The sequence below is a fragment of the Motacilla alba genome, chromosome 14 (assembly GCF_015832195.1).
Source record: "Motacilla alba alba isolate MOTALB_02 chromosome 14, Motacilla_alba_V1.0_pri, whole genome shotgun sequence".
Classification (NCBI taxonomy): Eukaryota; Metazoa; Chordata; class Aves; order Passeriformes; family Motacillidae; genus Motacilla; species Motacilla alba.
The window spans coordinates 2,556,453-2,578,997 of NC_052029.1; the positions used below are offsets into that span (position 1 = coordinate 2,556,453).

At 46.8% G+C, this 22,545-nt stretch overlaps 1 protein-coding gene across 13 annotated transcripts in view; it reads left to right on the forward strand.

Moving 5' to 3' along the window:
• The first annotated feature begins 1,018 nt into the window (after nt 1-1,018).
• The window catches only part of SLX4 (SLX4 structure-specific endonuclease subunit), a 32,343-nt gene continuing 10,816 nt past the window's right edge, over nt 1,019-22,545 (forward strand). Inside the window, exons 1-13 of one of the 13 annotated variants that reach the window (XM_038151569.1) lie at nt 1,019-5,479; nt 6,743-6,762; nt 7,315-7,479; nt 8,524-8,583; nt 10,556-10,658; nt 12,363-13,057; nt 13,905-14,084; nt 14,833-15,007; nt 16,670-16,885; nt 17,819-18,033; nt 18,921-19,234; nt 20,727-21,006; nt 22,272-22,360. In XM_038151569.1, coding sequence (XP_038007497.1) covers nt 12,691-13,057; nt 13,905-14,084; nt 14,833-15,007; nt 16,670-16,885; nt 17,819-18,033; nt 18,921-19,234; nt 20,727-21,006; nt 22,272-22,360 — 1,836 coding nt within the window. In that variant the 5' untranslated portion in view covers nt 1,019-5,479; nt 6,743-6,762; nt 7,315-7,479; ... (1 more) ...; nt 10,556-10,658; nt 12,363-12,690. Of the gene's footprint in view, nt 5,480-5,607; nt 5,941-6,742; nt 6,763-7,314; nt 7,480-8,523; nt 8,584-10,555; nt 10,659-12,286; nt 13,058-13,904; nt 14,085-14,832; nt 15,008-16,669; nt 16,886-17,818; nt 18,034-18,920; nt 19,235-20,726; nt 21,007-22,271; nt 22,361-22,545 lie in introns of those variants that run through there. The other 12 variants (XM_038151566.1, XM_038151570.1, XM_038151571.1 and 9 more) reach the window with 12 other exon arrangements.

The window sequence follows — 22,545 nt, forward strand, 5'->3', positions numbered from 1 at the left end:
GCCATCAAACATGGTGAGAGGTGGTGATGGTCCTGGGATGCAGGAATGAGCCACAGCAGGAGGATCAGGAGAGTGCTTTGGCCCAAATCTCACACGTTCTATCACTGCTTTGTCTGAGCCACTGGCTCCTCATCTCTGGGACTCAGCTCTCCCTTTTGCAAACACCTGCAGGGAATGCTGGTGTGTGAGGATGATATTCCTGGCTAACAGAGCAGATCCTGGTGGCATCATGTTGATGAACACAAACCGAAGTGCTGATAGGAACACAGGCGAGTTGCTCTAAAGCTGGTGTCTGGATGATGATTCCACGTCTGAAAAGGCAACAGAGGCTCTTTGGTAAACAGCTTCCTGTAAGCAGTGCTGCTTTGTGCAGAAAATTGATCTACCGGATTTAATTTTTTTTCTGGGACCTTATTTACAGCTGCCTGACTTTATCTTGTGTTAGGTTCCTGGGGTTTTGTAGGGGGGTTGTTCATTTTTCACTGCAAGTTAAACTTTGTGTGCTGAAAAGCCATTGGTGATAAACTCTCCTGCCCTGCCCAGGCTCATCTGTGAAGTCAAACCTATATTCTCCAGGGCAGAGGATGGAAAATATTTATGGGGAGTGAAATGCAGTTTGACAGGACATTCCAGAGACCTCGTGCTTTCAAACTTGGACAGAATCCCTCTCACGTCTGGCGTGGGACGTTGAAACTGGACTGGCCATAAAGCGGTTCAGGGGGCCAGACTGAGAACAGTTTTCTCTTGTCCAGACTTCCTGCTGAGACCATCAAGAGTGTCTTGGGTAGGCTCCAGGTCTGTGATTTATGGACAAACCACAAGCCAGGAATCTGCACTCTAAGCTCCTTGAGCAGCAACTGTTTAAAACATTATGGGAAGAAATGGCCACTGTTTCCAAGAGAAGAAAACTTGGGAGCCATTAATAATGTTTAGCACTTCTGCAGTTATTAATTAATCCTCCTGCTCTTGTTGTGAAGTGAGACAGAATCATTCTTACTGTACAAATAAGGTCTGCATGAAGCTTAAATAGATTTCCTTAAGAGACACAGTCAATCTGCATTAAGGACACAGCACAGGACTCCAGAATCCCAGCACTAAGTGAAACAGACCCCTCCAGGATGCAGAGGCATGAGAAAAAATACCTGCTGGATTTGGGTGAGGCAGTAAACACAAACTTACAGCACCTTCAAGAGGCTCTGCCCAACACCTGCTCAGCTGAAAGTTCTTCCCAGGGCAGTTCTGGGTCTGCCCAAACCTAACCCATTGAAATCATGTTGTTTCCCAGTAACTCCTGCGTTCATAAATTCCTGAGCTTTCAGAGAATCTATGGAAGCTTTGCTGCATATTGGAATTACCCTGTACTAAGTCCTTTCCAGCTGGTTTTCTCCCCTATTGTTTGGGAAGAAAAGGATATTAAAATCTATTTTGCTCTCTACCCAGTACTGCTCAGCACCTGATGCTTCTGCAGTGAGTGAAACATGGGTTCTCCTCTTCTTTCATCAGCAGGAAGGTTTTCTACCAGGAAAAAAAAAAAAAAAGGTCATTTGTTCTCCCTCTGTTCTCAGAATGATCTTTTGTTTCTTTGTTACCTCCCTTTTTACACTTCACCTGCATCTTCCCCGGGGCACTCCATGGGTGATGCTGTGGTTTGGTGCAGCCCAGGCCAGGAGAGGATTTTCTCAGCCTGGACACTCATTCTCCCAGGATAAGAGGTGTTCCTTGGTACTGGAGCTCCTTCTCGCAAGAATTTCATCTAAAATCACAAAATCCTTCCCATCACATCCCTCCTGGAACTGGTTTGACACGCAAACAAGTGGGAATAAGTAAAGTCTGCCATTAAGTCCTGGCTGAAATGGAAGAGCTGGCAGGAGCACAGGGACCAAAAGCTTCAGTAAGTACTCAAATTTGTAAAGACTCCTGATGGTCTCATTGTTAAATCTATTTACAGCAGCAGGAAAGATGAAAAATTAGGGAAAGAAGCAGTTTCTTCCTCTTTTTAAATCCACATGGCAAAAGGGATTGTAATGAGTTGTCCATTAAACATCCATCCAATGTTATTCCAAATGCCATGACAGGATCTGCAGGGGATTTGGGGTCAGTTAATCCAGAAGCAGACTGAGGAGCCAAGCAGAGCTTGTTCTTCTGCAGCCCAAGTAAACAAGGCATAACTGTGGTTAAAACCCAGTCCAGAGCTGGACCAATACACCAGTCCTTCGTGGAACTGTGCCACATGAAAGCCTTTGAAACCCAGGAAGGCAGAGCTGAGGCAGGAGGCAGAGGGAGATTCAGCTGCAGTTTTGTTTCTCAGTCCCTGGCCCTGCTCCGTCCCAAGCAGTTTAGCGGGTATTTTATAAAACAAGTGTTCAAAGTTACCTTGCACCATGCTGCAGGAAATCAAAGGACAGGGATTAGGGGTTTTAGATGGGAACTGTATTTTTAATGTGTTTAGAGATCCTTTAATGCCCAGTGCCCTGGCTGAGTGGTGGTGACTCTTCTTGGAAATGGTAATTCATTTCACTTCCCAGGAGAACCAGATGGATTTTGGTTTATACCACTCAAACTCGTGCCATGTGAGTTACTGAAAGGAAACAGGCTTGTTTTCCCGGCAGGCCTACAAGAGGAGATGGATATAGTGGCCTGTACCATCCCAAAATTCACACCTGAGAGGAAAACAAACCAAGCTGCTCTTGAGGAAAATGCTGCCTTTTCCTTTGTTTGGCCCTTTCAAGCCTCTGTGCTGAGTTTGCACCGAACTGTCATCCAGAAAGGAGATTAACACAATAAACTGATGCAAACCCAAACCTTCCTCATTGGAATGGCCTCAGTGGCTGCTTCCTGAATTGAATCAATTTGTATGAAAAGTTTATCTGAAGATGCCAAAGAGCCAACATGTTACAACTCTTAACAGAAAGCGGGGGATCTGCTCTTAAACTGAGCAGAAAGTAAGTGAAACAAAATTTTGAGCAACGCTGACTGCAGCACACTGGGGATGAGTATGTACACTCTGTATAACATGTAATTTGTCTATTTATAGATATGTAGATAATATTTACTATCAATCCCACTGCACAGCCACTCCTAGCAGCTATTTTGAAAACCTTTTGATGTCAGCAATAACGTTCACAAGTCCCATCGTGGTGGGTGTCTGCAGAGACACCCCAAAGGCCCAGGGTGCCAGTAAATATCCTGCCTCTCACAGCGTGTCCCAAGTGCTGTGACTCAGGGCTGTGCACACGTCCAATTAAACCAAAATTTTCATTCCGGAGCCTAAACCACTGGAGCTCTGAGCCATATCTGATACAGAGCAGCTCCCTGGGGGGGAGGAAAAGTGAATTATTGAAAAATTGGGAGTGCGAGTCAGATCGGCAGCCCGATTTTGGGAGGGCTGCTTCTCCTCGCTGCAGCTGTCACTGCTGCTGCATCCTGCAGCTGGTGTTGGGGACAAATAGTGACCAGAGAACCACGTCCTTGCTGCCTTGAATGTGCTGTGAGATAGATGGCCATTTGGTAGCCAGGATGGACCGTTAAGTGCCAGTGCTTCTGGATGCATCTTCCCTGGGAATCCCACAGTTCATCTGGCTTTTGAGTGCCTCTGAGTTCAGTTTAGGGCATTGTGACACGAGGTGCTCTTGTGCCTTGCTGTGGTTCCTGTGTCTTGGTTCAGAACTGGAGTATTTTCAGGCTGTTTGTGCAATGGGCTCTTGCAAGTTCTTGCAGGATTTTCTTCTGAGGGCTCCTAATTCCCATCAGTGCAGCAACTTGAGCAAGAGCTTGAATAAACCAACAGAAGTGTTGAAAGACACAAACCAAAGGATTTCTTCTCCTCAGTTTTGCACTGACAGGGGCACGGTGCATCTCCAGGGGAGATTCACTGCAGAAAATACACCCCTCAGTTCTCCCAAAATAACCATTCTTTGTTTAAAATTCAAGGGTTTCCAGCTAAAATGGTTTGGACAGATTCAAAATTAAATTGCTTTGCTGGAAGTGAAAACTCACAGTGCTTCAAGAGCTTCTTTCATTCTCAAAGTTGTAGTTGATTCCTTTCTCTTAAGGTTTCCGAACAGGCAATGCCATAACAGCCTCAGCTTCTTTTGGTGACGTCAAATCATGGAGTGAGATGTAATTATGGGACAATGTTATGTGTAAAGGAGACATCACACCGTTCACCATTAGAACTGAGTTGCAGTTATTAGTGAAGTGCCTGCCTTGATGTTTTCAAAGCTCCAGCATGTTCTGTGTACCACCAAGCCTCTCTCCTCTGCCTCCTGGCCTGTTATGAAATGCTGCTCAGGAGTGATTTTGGTTCTTGCCACAGCCAGACCAAGCATTGAGAAAGAAGTTCTGATTTCAACACTGAAATCATAATTTCAACCACACATTCAAAATGCAGATCCAGCATATGAACCCTCCCACCCCATCTCAGGTGATTTTACACCTGCAAACCTCTGGCCACAATTAGCTAATGATTTGGAGGAAATTACTGTTGATCCTGACTCCAAGGTGATACTCATTGAGGATCCTGAGCCCTGAGGAGATAATGTAGTGAGTAGAGCACTTGTTTTCCTGCTCAACTCCAAGCAGAAAAAAGTACAAAAAAAGAGGCAATGTTCTTTTGACAGAAAAGCTCGAGTTATGCCACTGCTCACCGTGAAATTTCAGTGTTGCCATCAATTTCCACATGAGCAGCACAGCATTGATTACAACCCCAAAACGTTACAATTGTAACGGGCTTCAGCTGCAGCTGCACAGCCGGCACAAGTGCGCCTGAGGGTTTAAGGTGGAGACGAGTGATTTTAAATGGTAGCTTCGTGCTCACGAGCAGGTGCTGTGTATTTCTCTCCCTACTTAAAATTTATATTTTTATCAATAGATTGCTTGATTTCTATATACTGGAACTCCTTAAAAATACAAACGAGCCGTGCTGTACCATATGCTCTCCTCTTTCGGTGGTGTTGGCCATTCGCCTCAGTGACAGAAGGCGCCAAGGACTTGATCGAACGCCCTCCATGTTCTTACTTTACGTTCCCGCCGGGCTCCTTGGGGCCGTGAGGCGGGACGTGGTGCCCGGGCAGCCGCCGGTGGCCGCGGCCCGCCCGCTTCGTGCTAGGTTCGCCTCAGCAGACACCGCCGCCCCGACGGAGAGAGGCCCAGGCTGTACTCCGGGGACGACGAGGGGCAGCGCCCCGGACCGCTCGGCCCCGCCGCGGGGCGGGAGGAGCCCCCCGGCCCCGTGAGGGGAATGGAAGGCGGGGGCGGGCGGGAACGAGCTCCATTACAACGGACGGCGGGAAGGCCGTGCGCACGCGCGGTAGCGTGAGGGCCCCGTCCACGTCCCGCCGGCCGGGCCTGCGCGTGCGCACCGTGCCCGCAGCGAGCGGAACGACACGGCCGGAGCCCCGCGCATGCGCTCCCGCCGCGCTCCGGGGCTCCCCGCCGTGGCGGTGGCGCGGGCAGGGCCGCCAGCCCGGGCCGCGGACAGGTGGGTGGGTGGGCGGCCGGGCCGCGGCGGCGAGCTCTGCCCGGGCTGGGGCGGGCGGGCGGGAAGCGCTCCCAGCGGCGGCAGGCGGGCAGGCGGGAGTGTGTGACGTCATGACGCCGGCACTTTCAGCGCCACGCGGCGCCACCTGGTGGCGGGGAGGGGGTGGCGCTGGACCCGGGGCCGGCCTCATCACCGGCGTCACGTCACCGGTATGGCGTCAACGGAGCGACGTCATCCATGACGTCATTGGCGGGGCGCACGGGGCGGGCCCCGTGTGGGGTGAGGGGCCCGGGCCGGAGCTCAGCCCCGGGGCAGCACCGGGGACGAACGGTGCGGGAGGGTGAAGCTCCGTCCTCCGTGTTGGCATCCCAGGCAGCAGCTGGGGCGCAGCAGAGGCAGAGCTGCTCAGGGTGAGGAGGCGAGGGCGGCAGGGATCCGAGCAGCTCTTCCCCTGACAGCCGGTAGGATTCGCTGGAAACGTTTAACGGGCCCAGCTTCAAAGCAGACTTCTCTCTAGCAGGGTTACCAGGGAAAGCAATTCTGATGCATTTGTCGCTGAAGCACGTGGAATGTTATCTGTTGTTTCCAGGCTCAGGGGCACAGGAGCAGCGCATTCAGGAGGGTGAACAGGGACTCTGGACAAGAGCCTGGAGCCACAGCACGAGGGGGGATGGCTCCCTGCTGCCCGAGGGCAGGGTTAGATGGGATTTTGAGGAGAAATTGCTCCCTGGGAGGGTGGGCAGGCCCTGGCACAGGGTGCCCAGAGCAGCTGGGGCTGCCCCTGGATCCCTGGAAGTGTCCAAGGCCAGGCTGGACAGGGCTTGGAGCAGCCTGGGACAGTGGAATGTGTCCCTGCCATGGCAGGGGGTGAGGATGGGATGAGCCCTAAGGTGTCTTCCAGCCCCACCATTCCATGATTCTGTGACGTGGGCCTGCCTTGAAGGGAGGCAGTGTCAGCTGCTTTAGTGACAACACTTGGCCCCTGAACGTGCAGACACACAGGTGTTTATTTAAACCATGCAGATTTTAGATAAAGCCAAAGTTACAGCTGTGCAAAACCAGTTTGACTCCAATAAAGCCTAAAGGCAGTGACATTGGCTGTTGCTCAGTGTTGACTCTGTACAAATTCTTAAAAATCACAAACTGGATTTTGTCTACAAAAAAAGGCCCTTATGTGCTTGGCTTTTGTATCTGTTTAAAATACTGTTCTTCCTGTCCTGGTCTCTTCTCTGCCCTTTGATTTTGGTGCTTGGATGAGAACAGTTATCTGGACACCAGTAAAGGTATGTCAGAGGCAAACTGGAAACAAAGAATTGTTACCATAAGCTTTACATTTGGAAGAAAATGGACCTCAGGTTCTTTTGACTCTTTGCTTTTCCCACTGGGTCAATTTTCATTACGTGCAGAGTGTTGAGGGGTTCAGTGTAGCTCTTGTGTGATTTTAGCTGATAAGAGAGCAAGTTATTCATTGCTATGAATTAATGGAGAGAAAGATGCATTATCAGGTCACCTGAAGAAATCCATGATGAGTTTGGTCACCTTTTCAAAGAGAGCGTCTTCCTGTTTTAGAGAAATCAGGATACTTTGTTAAATTTCCCCTAATATTTGGCTTCAACATAATCACAAATCAGAAGACATTGTTTTTGGGAAAAAGTCAGTAGAACTGCCCTTGTTTTAAGTGAATGTGCACTTCAGAATAACACTGCCTTCTTGGGAAGGAATGGCTTGAATGTTTAACATGGGAATGTTCTTACTTCTCCTTATTTTAATTTTTTCATTACTTATTCAGTTCATCCTCTTGCCACAAATATCACTGCTCCGTTCTTGATCTACAGAATAGCAGAGCTGGCTGACATGGTCACAGTTATCCCTGTTGGAGTGGAGTCAGGCACCTGGAGGAGCTCCCACTGAGGTTTGGAAGGATGCTGGGCTGGCCAGGGGTTCCCTTTCCTGTCAGCTTGATCCTGGTGGTTGGGATCTCTCCCAGCTCAGTTCCCAAGGTAAAGAACAGACAAACAGGACAGGCAGAGAGTTCATCTCTGTGGGGTGGCACTAGAAACGTGAGTGCTCAATGGCAGCTGTTTGCAGCTGCACTTGGAAACTTATCTAGCTGCATTTTAATAATTTTAAATGCCTTGTATTGATTTTGTTGGATTTTAATGAATCATATTGTCCCTTGGTACTCTTTGGTGGTTTACAGGAGAATTACCCCTCAGATGACACAGAGAGCTCTCATTATTAGCTGAGTGGAGGTCTGGGTTTTTATAAACTGTGTTGATTTGGTTTAATTTTATTATCCCTCTTTATTAATCAGTTTCCATATAAGCCCTTTCTTTATCAGCCTGGTGTTGAGCTCAGTCTGCAGGATGGGTGTTTATTTCCCTAATTGTCCTTTTTGAAAAATCACGGTGACTTCTGCTTGCAAGTGATCTGATTCTGTTGACAGAAACACCTTCAGCAGCTGCATTTCAGCGTGCTTTGGATTGCTCCTAAAATAGGCTGCTCTCAGCACCATCAGGGGCTGGATATTATGGAAACATTTCATATTTGCAGGATTAACAGTTCCACAGTTTGATGTAGTGGCTTTGCTAGGTTTTTCTTCTTGGTTTTCATGTAGACCAAAAAAGGTATTTTTTGAAAGTCCTTAACTTTTTCTGACAAGGTGATTTTACCTCCTGGTTTTAATCCATTGCGTTGTTTATATTCAGAATCCAATTCCATCCCCATGATATTATTTTACATCTTTGTTTTTATTATCACTCTGGTTACTTTTCCTTCTCTGCAAACCAAGTGAGTTTTCATCAAGCATTGTTCTCTTTATTGATTTTTGGGGCCTCTACCGAAATGTTTTTATTCGGTCCTTGAATTGGATTATTCTCTTCAAATTAATAACTTGTTTTCAGTCAAACCAGTTTGATTTTTGCATCACCAGCTGCTTCTCTTTGTGATTTGTGTGCTGCTGTGTTTGCATACAACCAGGAGCATTTGCACCGCAGTGACCGTTAGCTTTTATTTTTCTCTTCACTTCCCCTTTGTCCTTCCAGAGGAGATATAAAGTGAATGTTTTATTCTGGAGACGTGTTGGTAGAGGGCCACTTTGTTGTGTAAGTAATGATTTAAGATTCTGTCTAGAGTGTGATAGATGTTTTAGTGACTGTGAAATGCTTTGAAATGCTTTGCTGTATGAGCAGGGCGCTGGCAGGGGGAGGTGTAGCCCTGAACAGAAATGTGAGGACTGAAGGGATATCAGATGTGGAAGTGGGTGGTGCTGGATGGACACTGATGCTGATCCCTGCTAAGATTGCTCCTTGCAGTCTCAGTATGATTTTCCTACCTTGCATTCCCTTGTTTATAGAGACTTGAATTAATTTCAAGTTTAATTTTCAATTTCTCATTTCCTATTTTCCACATCTGGTTTTGTTACCTTTTTCTGGCACGTGGAAGCTGGCAGAGGCCAGGACAAGAGAGTTGTACCCCTTTGGATTCATGTTTTGCACTTTCATCTGTTCCCTCCTCACAGATTAAGCCCCGTTGTCCTCAGTGTTAAATTTTTTGCACTTTTGCAGCCACAGAGACCCTGCACTGTACAGATGCAGTGTCATGTCTCTATAAAGTAGTGATAAAGGTGTTGGTTAGTGCAGCAGCCTGCAGAGAACAGGGTCTAGTGAATAATCCATAAAAGGTTGGAGGATAATGTGCTTTTTCAGAAGTCACACCATTGACATGTAGGTTCTTCTCCACCAGGAACCAGTAGGAAGATTTTTCTTATTACAAGATTTGGTCTGGAGGAATCCCTAGAGACCTCCTTCCAGTGTGGCTGCCAGAAAAAACACTGCAGAAATTCTTCCCTCTCGCAGTATTTGGTCTGACTTGACTGGAAGTTTTATCACTAACCCTCAGATCTTTGGCTGCAGCTTCCACAAAAGGAGAAGAAGGTGATGGAGCTTCCAGTGCCAACCCAAAGTGGTGCATCCCATCATCCTGCTGCTGCCAGCACTCTGTAATTAGTGGCAGGGTCATCCAGGCCCTGGCAATTAGCTGATTTCTGAAGACTGAGGTGAAGCTGGAGGGAGGGGTGGGGTAGGAAGGTAGCTTCCTTTGGACTCCCTTCAGCAGCTCCATGTCCTTCCTGTACTGGGGACCCCAGACAATAATTCCGGTTTTGTTTTTGCCTCACTTTCCAATGTTAAATAATCCCATTTCCCTTAGCATTTCTTGTGAAATACAGGAGATTGCTTCCAAGGCGCTTTCCTGCTTGTGGAAGTATCAAGTGAATTTTTCTTTCAAGATGAGGAATTGAGGAGGAGATGTGCTGAGGCACCGCTGTGGTGCTCAGGAGGGGAGAAGCTATCTGCTGTGTGCAAGCTGTGGAGGCCTGCCCAGCACGGATGGGCTGTTGTAGCCACGGTGCTGACATATTCTTGGAGACTGAGCTGGCAGGAGAATTGTTCTGGAACAGGCAGAGAGTGTAAACAGCCAGTGAGCAGGCCCAAATGCTGTGTGTTTGAGAGCGTGTCAAGTTGGCCTGCAGGTGGGAAAATGTTTTCAGGGGTTAAAAGAGAGGCTGCTCTGAGAAGTGGGAGGGTGACAGATGTTTTAGCTGTTTGGGGTTTTTTAAGGGTTTTATGATTTAACTAAGTAATTACAAGGCAGTAAATTGAAGGTATGTAGTAGGTGCATACTTTTAAGTCATAGAATTACAGAATAATTTGAGTTGGAATGGACTTTAAAGATCATCCAGTTCCACCCCCTGCTCTGGACAGGGACGCTTTCCACTATTCCACATTGCTCCAAGCCCTGTCCATCCTGGCCTGGAACACTTCCAGGGATGGGGCAACCTATGCCAGGGCTTCACCACCCTCACAGGGAAGATTTTCTTCCCTATATTCCATCTAATCCTGCTCCCTGGCAGTGGGGAGCCATTGCCCCTTGTCCTGTCACCCCAGGCCCTTGCCCAAAGTCCCTCTCCATCTTTTTTGCAGGCTCCCATCAGGTACCTATTGAAATGGTGCAAAGGATCATCAAGAGTTGTCATTTTGAAATACACTAAATCCATCCTTTCCTCTCCATTTCCAGGTTCTGTTTTTCATTCTTACTGGGCCTGCTTTGTACCATTTTGCTGATCCATGTTTACTTGAAGGGCACGGCTGGGCTATAGATTTGGCACCTCACTGAACAGGTAAGTGCTGCTGATTATTTTATTTGTGATTTGTTGAGTCCTAAATTCATCCAGAATTGAATGTTATACTGAAAGAAATTACTTTCAAAACATTACTTTTTGAGCCAAATAAATTGGTGCCAAAGCTGGTTATTAGGGGCAGTAACAGCAGCAGCTTCAGAAATACTGAGATGTTGAACAGAATAGGAACCTGTGGGTCTGGAAAGGGAGGAGTAATACAGATAAATTCTTAGTTTTGCATCAGAGATGTGTTTGATCTGATCTGCTTGGGACACTGACCATTGATGGCAAATGCCAAAGTGCTGATTTGTTTCCAAGTTTAGTATCAGGAGCTCACCATAAATAATCCAGCAGTACAGATGTGTCTGAGGTATTTAAAGCCATGTAGGATGTGAGATTTGGGACTTCTCCACATGCTGTCTCCTCCTCAGAAGAAAATGGTCAGTTTACAGTTATAACTACCCCAGTGTTCTGTCCAGAAAAGTAAATTTATGAACCAGCTACATAAAACCTTTGTTTCTCTCTAACAGAAAATTACTCCAAGATTCACAGCAAAATCCTCTGCAGGTCTGGGAGCCTGAGTTTAAAATAAATAAATCCATTAACATCTGTAATTGCTTATAGGAAAGGCTGACCCATGGAAGTGTGGAACCAGTGTTCCTCAGCCTCTCGTGTCTGCAGCCAAGCCATTTGGGAAAACAATCCCCCATGTGTTTTTCCTGCTTTTTGAGTCTTTCTGTGCCCAGAGCTTTGCTGGAGTAACTCGAGCGCAGCTGCTGCCATTCCAAGTGAAACACTCTGGTTTAGGTTTGAAAGAAGTAGGTTTTGGGAGCAGTAAAAACCCCTGGTAAAATAGCCAGAACCATCATGAACTCAGGACTAGGAAGAAGGGGACAATAAAAACATGTAAGAATAGAGCTCTAGTTTTAATGTTGCCTGGGAGTTGATGACATTTCCATCTGGACACTGTACCCAGTGCTGTTCCAGGTAATCCCTGCCTAGTACTGCTGTTCTTGCTGTAGCTGAAAAGATTAAGAAATTCATTTAAAAATACCATTTCTTTAGTCTGTTTACCTCATATATGTGACAGCAGTTTGGGAAACATGATCAGTGCTGTGGTTTATTGAGTACTCAGGGGAAGAATTCAGCAGGAGCAGGAGAGCTAATCCTAAGTGAGCAACAGTGGAAGTAAGAGGAGAGAAAAGGTGAACGTGGTTAATGGAATTGTTCTCTGACTTGTCCTAAAACCCCTTCTGAAGTGCCAGAAACTCCATTTATTTACTTTTCTAAATGAGATTGTGCTCTCTTCTCTGAAACTGTAGTGTCTCAAAGCAGAGTTTAACACTCCAAGAATCACTGCATGAGCTGAAGGATGGGGTTTTTCCCTGCTGCATTTGCTGGTCTTGTGCTATATAAATAAGTAGGAATGTTGTATAACAGAAGGACTATCTGAATCCAGAGCTCCAAGACAAAAACCTACCCCGTATCAGATACCTGTTTTAAAATCTCTCTTCTCCTTTGCTGATGTGGCCTGGGCATGTCTGTAGTGCAATTATGGGGACACTCTTTGGGGTCAATATGTGCTGTTTCTAATCTTAGCATTTCATGCAAATTCTCTTCTCCTTCAGCAATTTACACCTTGTCCCACAGTGCATCTGCCTGTGCCATCGTGCATGACCACCTGCTTTTGTTTCTTGGTTTAAGGGCTTTCGTAAGTGTCCCTCTGATGCTCTGTAGCTTACCATGATGGTCCTGCACGTGCTCTGCACAAACTGAGGTGCCTACCTTATGATCCAGAGTCTTCTGTAGAACCAGCTTCGAAAGCAGGTGAGGTCCTTGGAGAGAAAACATGCTCTGCTGAATGTGGATTAAGTGTGGAAGAATGAACTGTTGGAAGTGCCCATTCTGTCTGGTGACCTCACTGGAGTCTGGAGAATGGACATCTCTGAGGTGCTGGAAGGGCTGATGCAAATCTGACTGATTCTGGTGCTTTCCCCTGCCCTACAGTCCTCACAGTGTTCCTGGAAAGCCAATGGATGAGCAGGACAATGATTTTAAAGAGTTGTGGGCAAATATTTTGAGTGGGGCAAAGAAAAAGGCTGGGGATGCTGAGGCAGCAAAGAGGGTTCAGAACAGGCCAAAGAGCACCACAACACGAAGCAAATTAAGAAGAGGCAAAGCTGCTGCTAAGAGCCAAACCCATCATCACTTACCAGCAGTGAAGGAGAAAAACTTACTTCAAAATCTGGGTCCAAAGGAGCAAGCATTGGTGCACGAAGAAGATGATGATGCTGCAGCCTGGAGTGGTGAGACTGCACAGGGGGATGGGGCAAGAAGCCCTCTCCCTGCCAGCCAGCTGAGCACAGGGACCTCTGAGTGCAGCCAGAGGTCTCTGGCAGGTAAGTGACCTGAAACAGTTCAAACAGAAGATAGGCAAGGACTGGAAGGACTCTGTAGCCCTGTGAAGGTTTTGATAAGCCCATCCAGAGGGCATGCAGTAGCACTGTTGGAAGGCTTGCACCTTACACAGGTTTAACCTAGCAGTGTGTTCTGTGCTTCAGGCAGGTGTCCCTCAGTAAGGTGAAGCCTTGGTACAAAGTGATTTATTGGCCAGTCATTATTCACTGTTTTTGCAGTATCAGAGCTGAGGAAAGTACTCTCAGATCATCTAGAAGCAAGCTCAGAGTATATTGTGGTGCTTTTTCACTCAGTGCTTCATTGTGTGGTGACATACTGTCACTGGATGTTGTCAAGGGCAAAAACATGAATGAGTTAAGGAGGGTGTTGGATTAATTCATGAAGGATTAGTCCTTCAGTAGCTGTTAAACATGATGGCCAGAATGCAGTCACCAGTGATGGAGGTCCTTAAACTGATAAATTAGGTCAGTCAGGAATGGGACATTGTGTGGTGGGAATGCTGGGAGAGCAGTGCTGTGGGACTGCCTTCCATGTCCCTGCTGGACACCATGCAAGGCTTCCTTAATATTCCTGCCTATAAAAGGGATACAGAGGTCTCTAAATGGCCCTGTAGCACAGAACCCCAGTGTTGTTACTGTGGCTGCACAGATTGTTCACTTCTCCAAGAAGGGCTGTTGCAGAACTGAGCCTGGCCCAGGCTGCTGTCAGGGAAGGGCCTCCAGCAGCTCTCAGTGTGTTTAAAACTGGTAAAAGGGGTGTTTTCTCCCCCTCTAGTAAATCCTCCAAGTTCCCAGGCTACCTTACCTTTCCTTCCTGCTGCTCCTCCAGGATCCTGCTCCTCACCCACCCCCAAGGTGCGGGTGGCAGAGCTGGTGGTGGAGAGAATGCAGCAGTTCAAGAGGGTGGCACCTGAGCAGCTGAAGCACAGCTCGGACGGGAGCATGCCAAAGGCTGCGGCCAGCGGGGATTGCCCTGCCTGGAGCCAGGAGCAGAAGCCTCCTGAGGATGGTACGTGTCTCCTCTTGGCTCTGGTGTGTGCAGAATGAGTGGCCGGTGAGAATGGTTGCCTGAGGAGCAGTCCTGGATCCTAGGGCTTTGTTCCTTGCAGTTCACATCACTCCAGATCCCTGAGAAAACTTTGTTAAAGGTTTATCCGTACTCTTTTCCCAGCTCTTCTCTAAGGCTGAATTAACCTCACGTAAATTCTAGAGGAATAATTGTCTTTTGGAAACAGGTTGAATTTCCAACAGGATCAGTGAACTTGGTCATCCTTCCCTTGGGACAGTGTTAGTAAGCTCTTAGGTAGCCCCATCTTTGATACATCTCCAAGCACTCTCTGAGGTGCTATGTTCTGTGTTGATAAATGGAATTCACAGCAAATTTACTCTGGTTGGTTCTTTATAGATCAAGTCCCTGTTGGTTCAATATAGACATGAAAATCTGCTGTGTTATACATTTGATGTATAAAAGTCCATATTTTCCCCAGAGACTTCAGCCAAAACTGTCCCTTTATTTTCCCTGACATGTGATGCACTGTGAGTGAATTGTCACCTCCTGCTCCTGGGCTGGTTCAGTCTTGGAGTGTTAGAAAGGAGCAGGTTGTACCTTTCCTCGTGGAGATCAGGTGTGAAGATGCAAGAGAAAGATTGCCATGAATTTTTGTGTGTCTAGTTTAATAATGACAAGTGTACCAGTTTCTCACCTTCTCTACAGGATTTAGTTTTCCATCTTACATCATCTCTGCCTTCTTTGCCAGATACCCACCATCTCCCATCCGTGGAACACGACAGTGTTCTGGCTTTGGCTCTTCAGCAGGAATCCAAGGAGGAAGCCCTGGCAAGCCTGGAGGATGCGGGCTTGTTCTTCTGTCAGATCTGCCAGAAGGATCTCACAGCCATGAACACCCTGCGGCGAGAGCAGCACGTCAACAGGTCAAACACCAGCAGGACCTGTCCTTTCCATCCAGCCCCTAGAGACTCCTCACTCAGCCCAGCCAGGGAACAACTGGGAGCAGGGATTCTGCATAAGGGTCTTTGCCTTTAAGGCTTGAATTAACCAGTCATTTTGGTGTGAAAGCAGAGGCTGATTGCCTTGCCCTGCAGGGCTTCTGCTTGTATGGCCAGGTGCTTTCATTAGCAGTGTGGCAGAGGAGCTGCCATTGGAAAGGGCCTTGTGATATTCAATGTCTTTTCCAACCTTAGTGATTCTATTAGTGATGACTCCCTAATGAAAATTTTGAGATCTACTGATTTCAGCCAACAAAGTTGTGTTTGCTCTGTTCTGCTAAAATTCATCTAAGGACATCTGGTATGTCACTGTATCTGAGCTGTTTGCTGAGGGAAATGTGATGCTACTCAGAGAGAGGACTCAATTGAAATTACTGCCCTTCACTTAACAATTTCCTTAGTGATAAAAATCAAACACTATATATTATGTACAGGCAGCTCTCTGGAAATTGAAACTGTGCTTTTCTGTTGACAAAATATCAGAAACAACGCATATGAATGACTGTGTATTCCTAATTCAAGCACTTCCAGATAGCAGGAGTGATGTAAATTGTCCAGTCCTGCATCATGTTACTGACTGGCTCCCACTGATCAGCTTTGTTTGCACCTGCAGCTTTCTAGGTGTTGTGTTGTTTCTGTTTTCAGACAATTTGTGCTGCTTGAGAGGACAAAAGCTATAAAACAGTGACAGTGCTAGTTATGTTTTTTGGAAAGTCAGGCTTTCTGAACTATTCACATGTAATCACGTGTTGAGATCACAAGGTTATACTAGCCAGGGATTTTTATAGCAGCCTTCATCCCAAGAGTGGAGCTGTAGATGGACAGATGCACTGGCACACCAGTAATCACCAGTGCTGAAAGGTCTCTTAGCACAGCCCTGTGTGTGTCATTATCTAACCAGGGAGAGACTTTTGCAATAGTCCTGCAGATCCAGGATTTTATACCCTGAATCTCTTTGGAAAGAACAGAAAAAGAACAAGTACAAATTTTTACACAGTTTTGGCCTGCCAGAAGTTGCTTGAAGTTCATCGTGCTGCACTCTGGAGCATGGTGTCAATTCAGCTGCTCCTTTTCTGTTAACAGGGAATAATAAATGAGCTGGAGTATCAGAATGAGTGCAGGAGGAGGGACTGGGTGCTGGACACACATGAAGTGTGTCGTTCAGAGAGGCTGTGGACTCCTTATTCCAAGAGGAGTTCACGGCAAGGCTGGAGTAACCTGTTCTAGTGGAAGGTGTCCCTGCCTATGGCAGGGACATGGATCAAGATGTCCTTTAAGGTCCCTTCCACCCCAAACTGTGTGGGATTTTACGATTCTAAAGTTATTTGCTGCACTTGCCTTTGAGCAATATGTTTTTAATGTGCCTCTGAGACCGTTATGTCCATGTAACTGTTCCATGTTGTGTTCATCACAGCAGTGGGCTCATAGTTCTTGTTCCTTTAGTGGATGTTCATGGCTGTTACTGATATTAGAAGTGATTGTGCTTTCTATTAATTACATCGATATTAATATTAATATATTAATGGCTTCAGTCTTAGCATGGACCCTTCAAAGTCTCCATAGGTAAGCTTTGCCACTGTCTCCCAGGTGTCTGGATGAGATGGAAGAAGCACAGATGTCGTCCTCCAGCAAACCAGTGGTCCCTGAGTGTCCCATCTGTGGGAAGCAGTTCCAAACCCCGCAGAGCCGAGTCAGTCACCTGAAACGCTGTGCTGTGGAGATGGATGTGCCTCCCAGCCTGCTGCTTCAGGCAGTGCAGCTGCAGGTGGCCACGCTTGGTGACGCTGCTCTTCAGTGTCCCAGGTAAGCTGGTAGGGAAGAAAAAGATGCTGGTTGCTTCCTTTGGCCTGAGAGGTGTTGGAGGTTGGGAAGAGCAGTAAATGCAAGGCTCACTCACACACTGGGTGAACCCTGAGCCCAGAGCAGGTCAAGTAGAGCCATGACCCAGTGAGGAGGATGTGGCAGTCAGCTGGAGAAATCACCTGAATTTCCCTCAGAAGAGGTCAGGTGGTGGATGACTTTAAAAGCCAGCAGGCAGGAGCAAAATGGGGAGTAAACTTCGCAGTGGTTTGTCAGAATGATTTGTGCTCTGTGAGGCAATTGCTCAGTAAAGCTGAATGGGTGTGTTTGAGCTTATTGAGTGAACCACTGAGTATGAGTGTGGAGCCTTTCCTGATATCTGTGGTGCCAGTGCCTCAGCTCCTCAGTTCATGGCTGTCCTGGGAACATCCTTTCATCCTGAGCCAAAGAGGAAGCAGATGTGATGTTTTGGAATGTGCTTGGTACAGAGCTGCTCGCTTGAATTTGAGCAGAATCTTCAGAGTGCACCAAGTGGTGCCTGAGTGAGTTTGTGGAGGAGCTCATAAGTCCTGCTGTGCCAAGGAGGGACCATTTCCTGTTCCCTATGCAAGCAGAGGGGTGGGAAAGCATTTTCTGGTGATCTGGTTTTCTCCCTGCTTCAACTTGTTTGTTCCCCTTTGGTAGAAAAAGTCATTCAAGGTAGAGATAGCAGATGCTTACATCCCAAAATAAGACTTCTCTAAATTGCTCTTAATTCCATGAATGATAAGAAATCCTTTGCTCTCTGGTAGGAAAGAAAGTACTGAATGGTTTTTATTATGCTTGACATGGGAATCTCTCTGAGCAAATGGAACAGCTGCTCTGGAGTACTCTGTGATTGTTGTCTCTGATCCAGCCACATTAACTGGGGCTTCCTGCTGCATTCTTGGATTTCAGCAATCAGCCCAGCAGGGCAAAGCGGAAAGGCCCCTCCAACGAGGACTTGAGGAAAACACAGAAGAGGGCCAAAATGGAGCCTAAGGATGAAGATTTGCAGGTTGCCATGGCAATGTCACGCTCTCTATTGGAGCAAGAAAAGCAGGAACAAGCAAAATCAGTTACAAATGTGAAAGCAGTGGCTGCTTTCCCGATCAAATGGAAGCCAGGATCAGGTATGTGTTACAGCAAGTTAGTGTCTGAGGCTGTGTTATTGCAGGAGTAACAGGGCTGCTCTCCACCAAAACTTCCTGTTGGATACAGGAGGGATGACAGCCCTGTTTCTGGTTTAAGCTGTCAGAGCTTTAACAATATGCAGTATCCACATGCAGTCAAGAGTGACAGCAGGATGTCCATGGATTTCAGGAATCCTATGTGCTTTTTTCACTGATTTGTTTGTTTGAATCTATAAAATAGTCTTAAGCTGTTGTTTCTTGTAAACTGTGGAAGTGAGGAGAAATAATATGAAAATATGATTGATTGTTATTTCTCCTGTAGTAGATTCTTTTCCTGTTCATCCTGCTGCAGCCTGGATTAATGCAGCTTTTCCAGTGTTATGTCATATAATTTAGTCCTTTCTGCAGTGCCATGTGTGTCCAGTACATGCTGCTGAGCAGGGCCTCACCATTCCAGAGTGCAGAAGGGTTTAGAAAGGCCTTTGGGGAGAGGGGAGAGGTTTGAGAGCTGTACAGAGGGGAGACTGCACTCTTCACAGCCCTGCTCCTGCCCGTTGGTACTGCCAGTTGGATTTGGGGCTAAGCATTAGTAAGGCAAAGGTAGTAAGACACAGCATTTCCAAATGAAAGCTTCCCAGTGTTTGTGTGAGCTGTGGTTTGATATCACCCATGACCAGAACACAAGAAAAGGAGTCCTTTTCATGGGTGCATTGGTGGAGTTAATTTCCCCTGTAAGGGCCATGTGAGGTTTTGGACTACCTGCACAATCTTAAGAATTGTGTGCCTTTTGGTTGTTTTGATTACAGCCCTGAAGAAGCTGCTGTGTTGATCTGCTCTGCCCTGTGTGTTCAGCTGTTTACTTACTTGGGTTCCTTTTCTTTTTAAAGAGAAAAAAAGGCGTAGGAAAGGCACCAGTGCCCCTCCACCTCTGCTGCTCCAGGACCCGGAGAAGGTCCACAAGAGGATCCAGGAGAGAGTAGCTATGATGCTGACAGAAGAGGTGGAATTCCCTCCCACCCCTCAGCTGCCCACTAGCAGGATTCTGGAGGACAAATCTGGAAAAGCAGCCTGGCTCATGCCATTGTGCAAAGCCAAGAAATGCTTCTTATGGAACATCAGTGCTCTGACAGGACCCTGTGACCCTGAATCATTCTACACTGCAGCCTTAACCCCTCCAATTGTACCCTGGAAGCCTGTGCAGGTGGGGCTCTGTTGTCCTTGCTGTGATATGTGTGTGCCCTAGTTCTTGATACTTGCCCTGTGTCTCTTCTGTTTCCTGTTTTGGAATGTAAACCAGTGATCCCCTCTCTCTGCACACTCACTGCCTGTGACCTGTTCTCCCCTGGTTTTACCCAGTAAGGTTTGAGGATCTTGAACTTTCAGTTCTGCCTTTTGGAGAGGAGAACAAGGTTCCTGTTACCATGGTTTTTGAGCTTTCAGAAAGTAAAAGGGATGGTAACAGAGAGTACTGAGTAAAGGGACCCCATCCTGCTCATTGTGCCATTAGTTTGTCCATGTTTACAGCAGCTTGGCTCTTGTTTTTGTACTTGGCACTTCTTTCTGGTTGTTTCTAGTGTGAACTTTGCCCATGTTGCACTCAAAAAGGGCTGGGGAGAAAAATTTAAACCGAAACCTGATATTTACTAGCACAGAGAAGGTGGGGGTGCCTGGAGTTGTACAGCAAAGCATTTGCACTCGGGCTTCCCCTGTGCATCCCACTGCCTCCTGCTGCATGTGAGCTTTGGTCCAGGTCTCAGTTCCACTCTTTCATTTTGATTCCACCTGGATCTGCCTCTTCCAGTGCTCTGTATTATTATAAAAAATGCCCACAGAAACAGACAAAGCTCTTTCAATCTCTTTTCTCCAAGAAGGATAACACTTCTCTTTCTTCCCTTTTTGCTCTCTTGAAGAAGTGTTTGGTGCTCAAAACACCTGTTCAAAATCTACTGTGCATATTTAGGTGCTTTATTTAATACTTCTTCCCTAGTCAAAGCCCAATGTTTCTCTGGCTTGTTGCAGGTTGAGGCTGGAGAGGAGGGACTCCATTCTAGGAAGTTTTGACTTTCCATTCAAGCCAGAAACTGACAGAGAAGTTTAAAAATAAAAAGCAAGAAGGTCTTTAAAATCATGGCAAGAGTGTGTTTTTCCTCTGATTCTTTCCATTCACAGAAATGGCTGAACTATTTTTACTTAGAAATAAACAAGCAAAATTTTTTTTTGGGAAAAAAAGACCAAACCTGGAAAACACTCACTCCAAGGTGAAAGTTTGATTTAGTTACATGTAACTGCAAAAGCATTTCAGAAGTCAGAACAGAAGCACCTTGAGAGCTTCAGCCGTGACTTTTGCCAGGAACTCCAGCTATAATTAAATATTTAGATGTTGAATTGGGAGCATTTTCCCCATCCTTTCTCCCTGCTTGGCAGCTGCCTGCACAGACATGCTCCTGGAGAATCCAACTTTTCTGCATTTTCCACTGTAGTTTTCTTTCTTCTGTTCAGAGCTGTCTTATCTGTGGAGAGTCCTTCATAGAGCTGCAGAGAGCTGTTCCTCTGAATCCCCTGTGCTTGGGCAGTGCTCTGTGATCCTTCATAGGTGTTTCAGGTGTATCAAGTAGACACTGTACTCTGACCTTTGCAAATACATGAAAGAAGACCTAATTTATTGGTGTCTTTTTTCCTCCTCACTTGATCAGAATAAGGCAGAGAGCCTTCAGCCATCACTGGGATCTCATCAGCCAAAAGTATCCCAGCAAACTCAGCCTGACCTCAGTTCTCAGGAACCCACTTGCACAAAAGTTGGAGGCCAAACTTCTGATGAATCCAAGCCAGGCCCTGAAGGAGATGGGCAGCTTTTATCCCCGAGCCAGAAGGACATTCAGACCCTGCAGGACCTGGTGGAGTTGGCCAGGGAAGGACTCACCCTTACTCAGTGGAACCTTGACACTGGCCATGTTCAGGCAGCAGAGCAGCCAGGTGAGTTCTGGCAGCTTTGTGAGCCCTGGCCCTGGTTCCTTCAGCTACACAGAGCCAGGCTGGGGCTGGGCTGAGTCAGAGAGCCACAGCAGCACCCACAGGCTGTTGGTGTTGTTCCAAGAGGTGATATAGTGGAGGCACATTTTCCTGCAATAAGATGTAAATACAATCAACCTGGTATTTCTGCAATGATTCATAAATCCCAGCTTTTAAGAGAATTCCTGGACAGCAGATACTAAATTTTATTTTAAAATTAAAGAAATCAAAGTATTTTCTGCCAGGAGGGAGCCTGGATGTGTTCAACAGCTGGAACAAAATTTTCATTCCTGCTTATCTTGGGCATACAAGAGAGCTGGAGAGGGACTTTTCACAAGGGCATACAGGACATGGGGGATTGGCTTCAGACTGAAGAAGCTTATATTTAGATTAGATACTGGGAAGAAATTTCTCCCTGTGAGGGTGCTGAGGCCCTGGCACAGGGTGCCCAGAGCAGCTGTGGCTGCCCCTGGATCCCTGGCAGTGCCCAAGGCCAGGTTGGACAGGGCTTGGAACAACCTGGGGAAGTGGAAGGTGTCCCTGCCATGGTAGGGGTGGCCACGGATGGCCTTTAAAGTCCCTTCCAACCCAAACCAGTCTATGATTCCATGATTCTGCCTGGACAGCCTTTCTGTTCTGTGCACTCTCTTTTCAGGTCTTGAGACAGTCAGATGAGAGATGCACAAGAGGGATGATTTTGTGTTGGACATCGATTACACAAACCTGAAGTTTATCAGTGCCTACTCAGGGTTGAAAAAATACAACACCTGCAATTCCTCTGTGGGCAGCTCTCTAATGTCCCCAGTCACAGTTGCATGTGGTGCACAACTGCACATTTTGAGGGCAGTGGTACCCCTTAAAGTGCTCTGGCTCTTCCGCAGAATCTATTGTGTGTCCTGTTCCTCTGTGAAAGAGAACACTGTTCCTAAGTTCAGCTGTCTGCATTTGCACTTGTATATAATACTCCTCACTTCCCCTGCTAAACTGCAGCAAATGGTCCCTGGCCCTTTAGTGTATATAAATAACATTGAAATGGTGCTTAGGTACCCTCAGCCTGTCACAACCCAGAGCCAAACCTTGCAAAAAGCCATGAGGGAGAGGCTGAGCCTTCAGCCCAGCCAGCCTGCTCATTGCAGCTGTCACAGCAAGGATCCTCTCAGGAGTTCTTAGATCATTCTGTCTCACAAGGAAGTTGTATGTGATTTGTGATGTGCATTTTCTTCCCTGAGGAGAAGAACTGACTTCCAGTGATCCTCCACTTAGTGGCTTTGTGCCCCCATCCAAGAAGAAGAGCCTCCTCAGGAGCAGCAGTAAAAGAGTAAGGATAACCTTTTTTCCCCACTCTTTATATATTCATCTATAACAATTAAAAACTCTTGCCTTTGTGCAATTTAAAGAAGTGTGGAATATTTCCCATTCCTTTCTGAGGAAACAAAGTGGTGCTTAAGGTTCACAGTGACCTGGGGATTCCTCATGGGCACGGGTGAGATCAGCACACCTGGG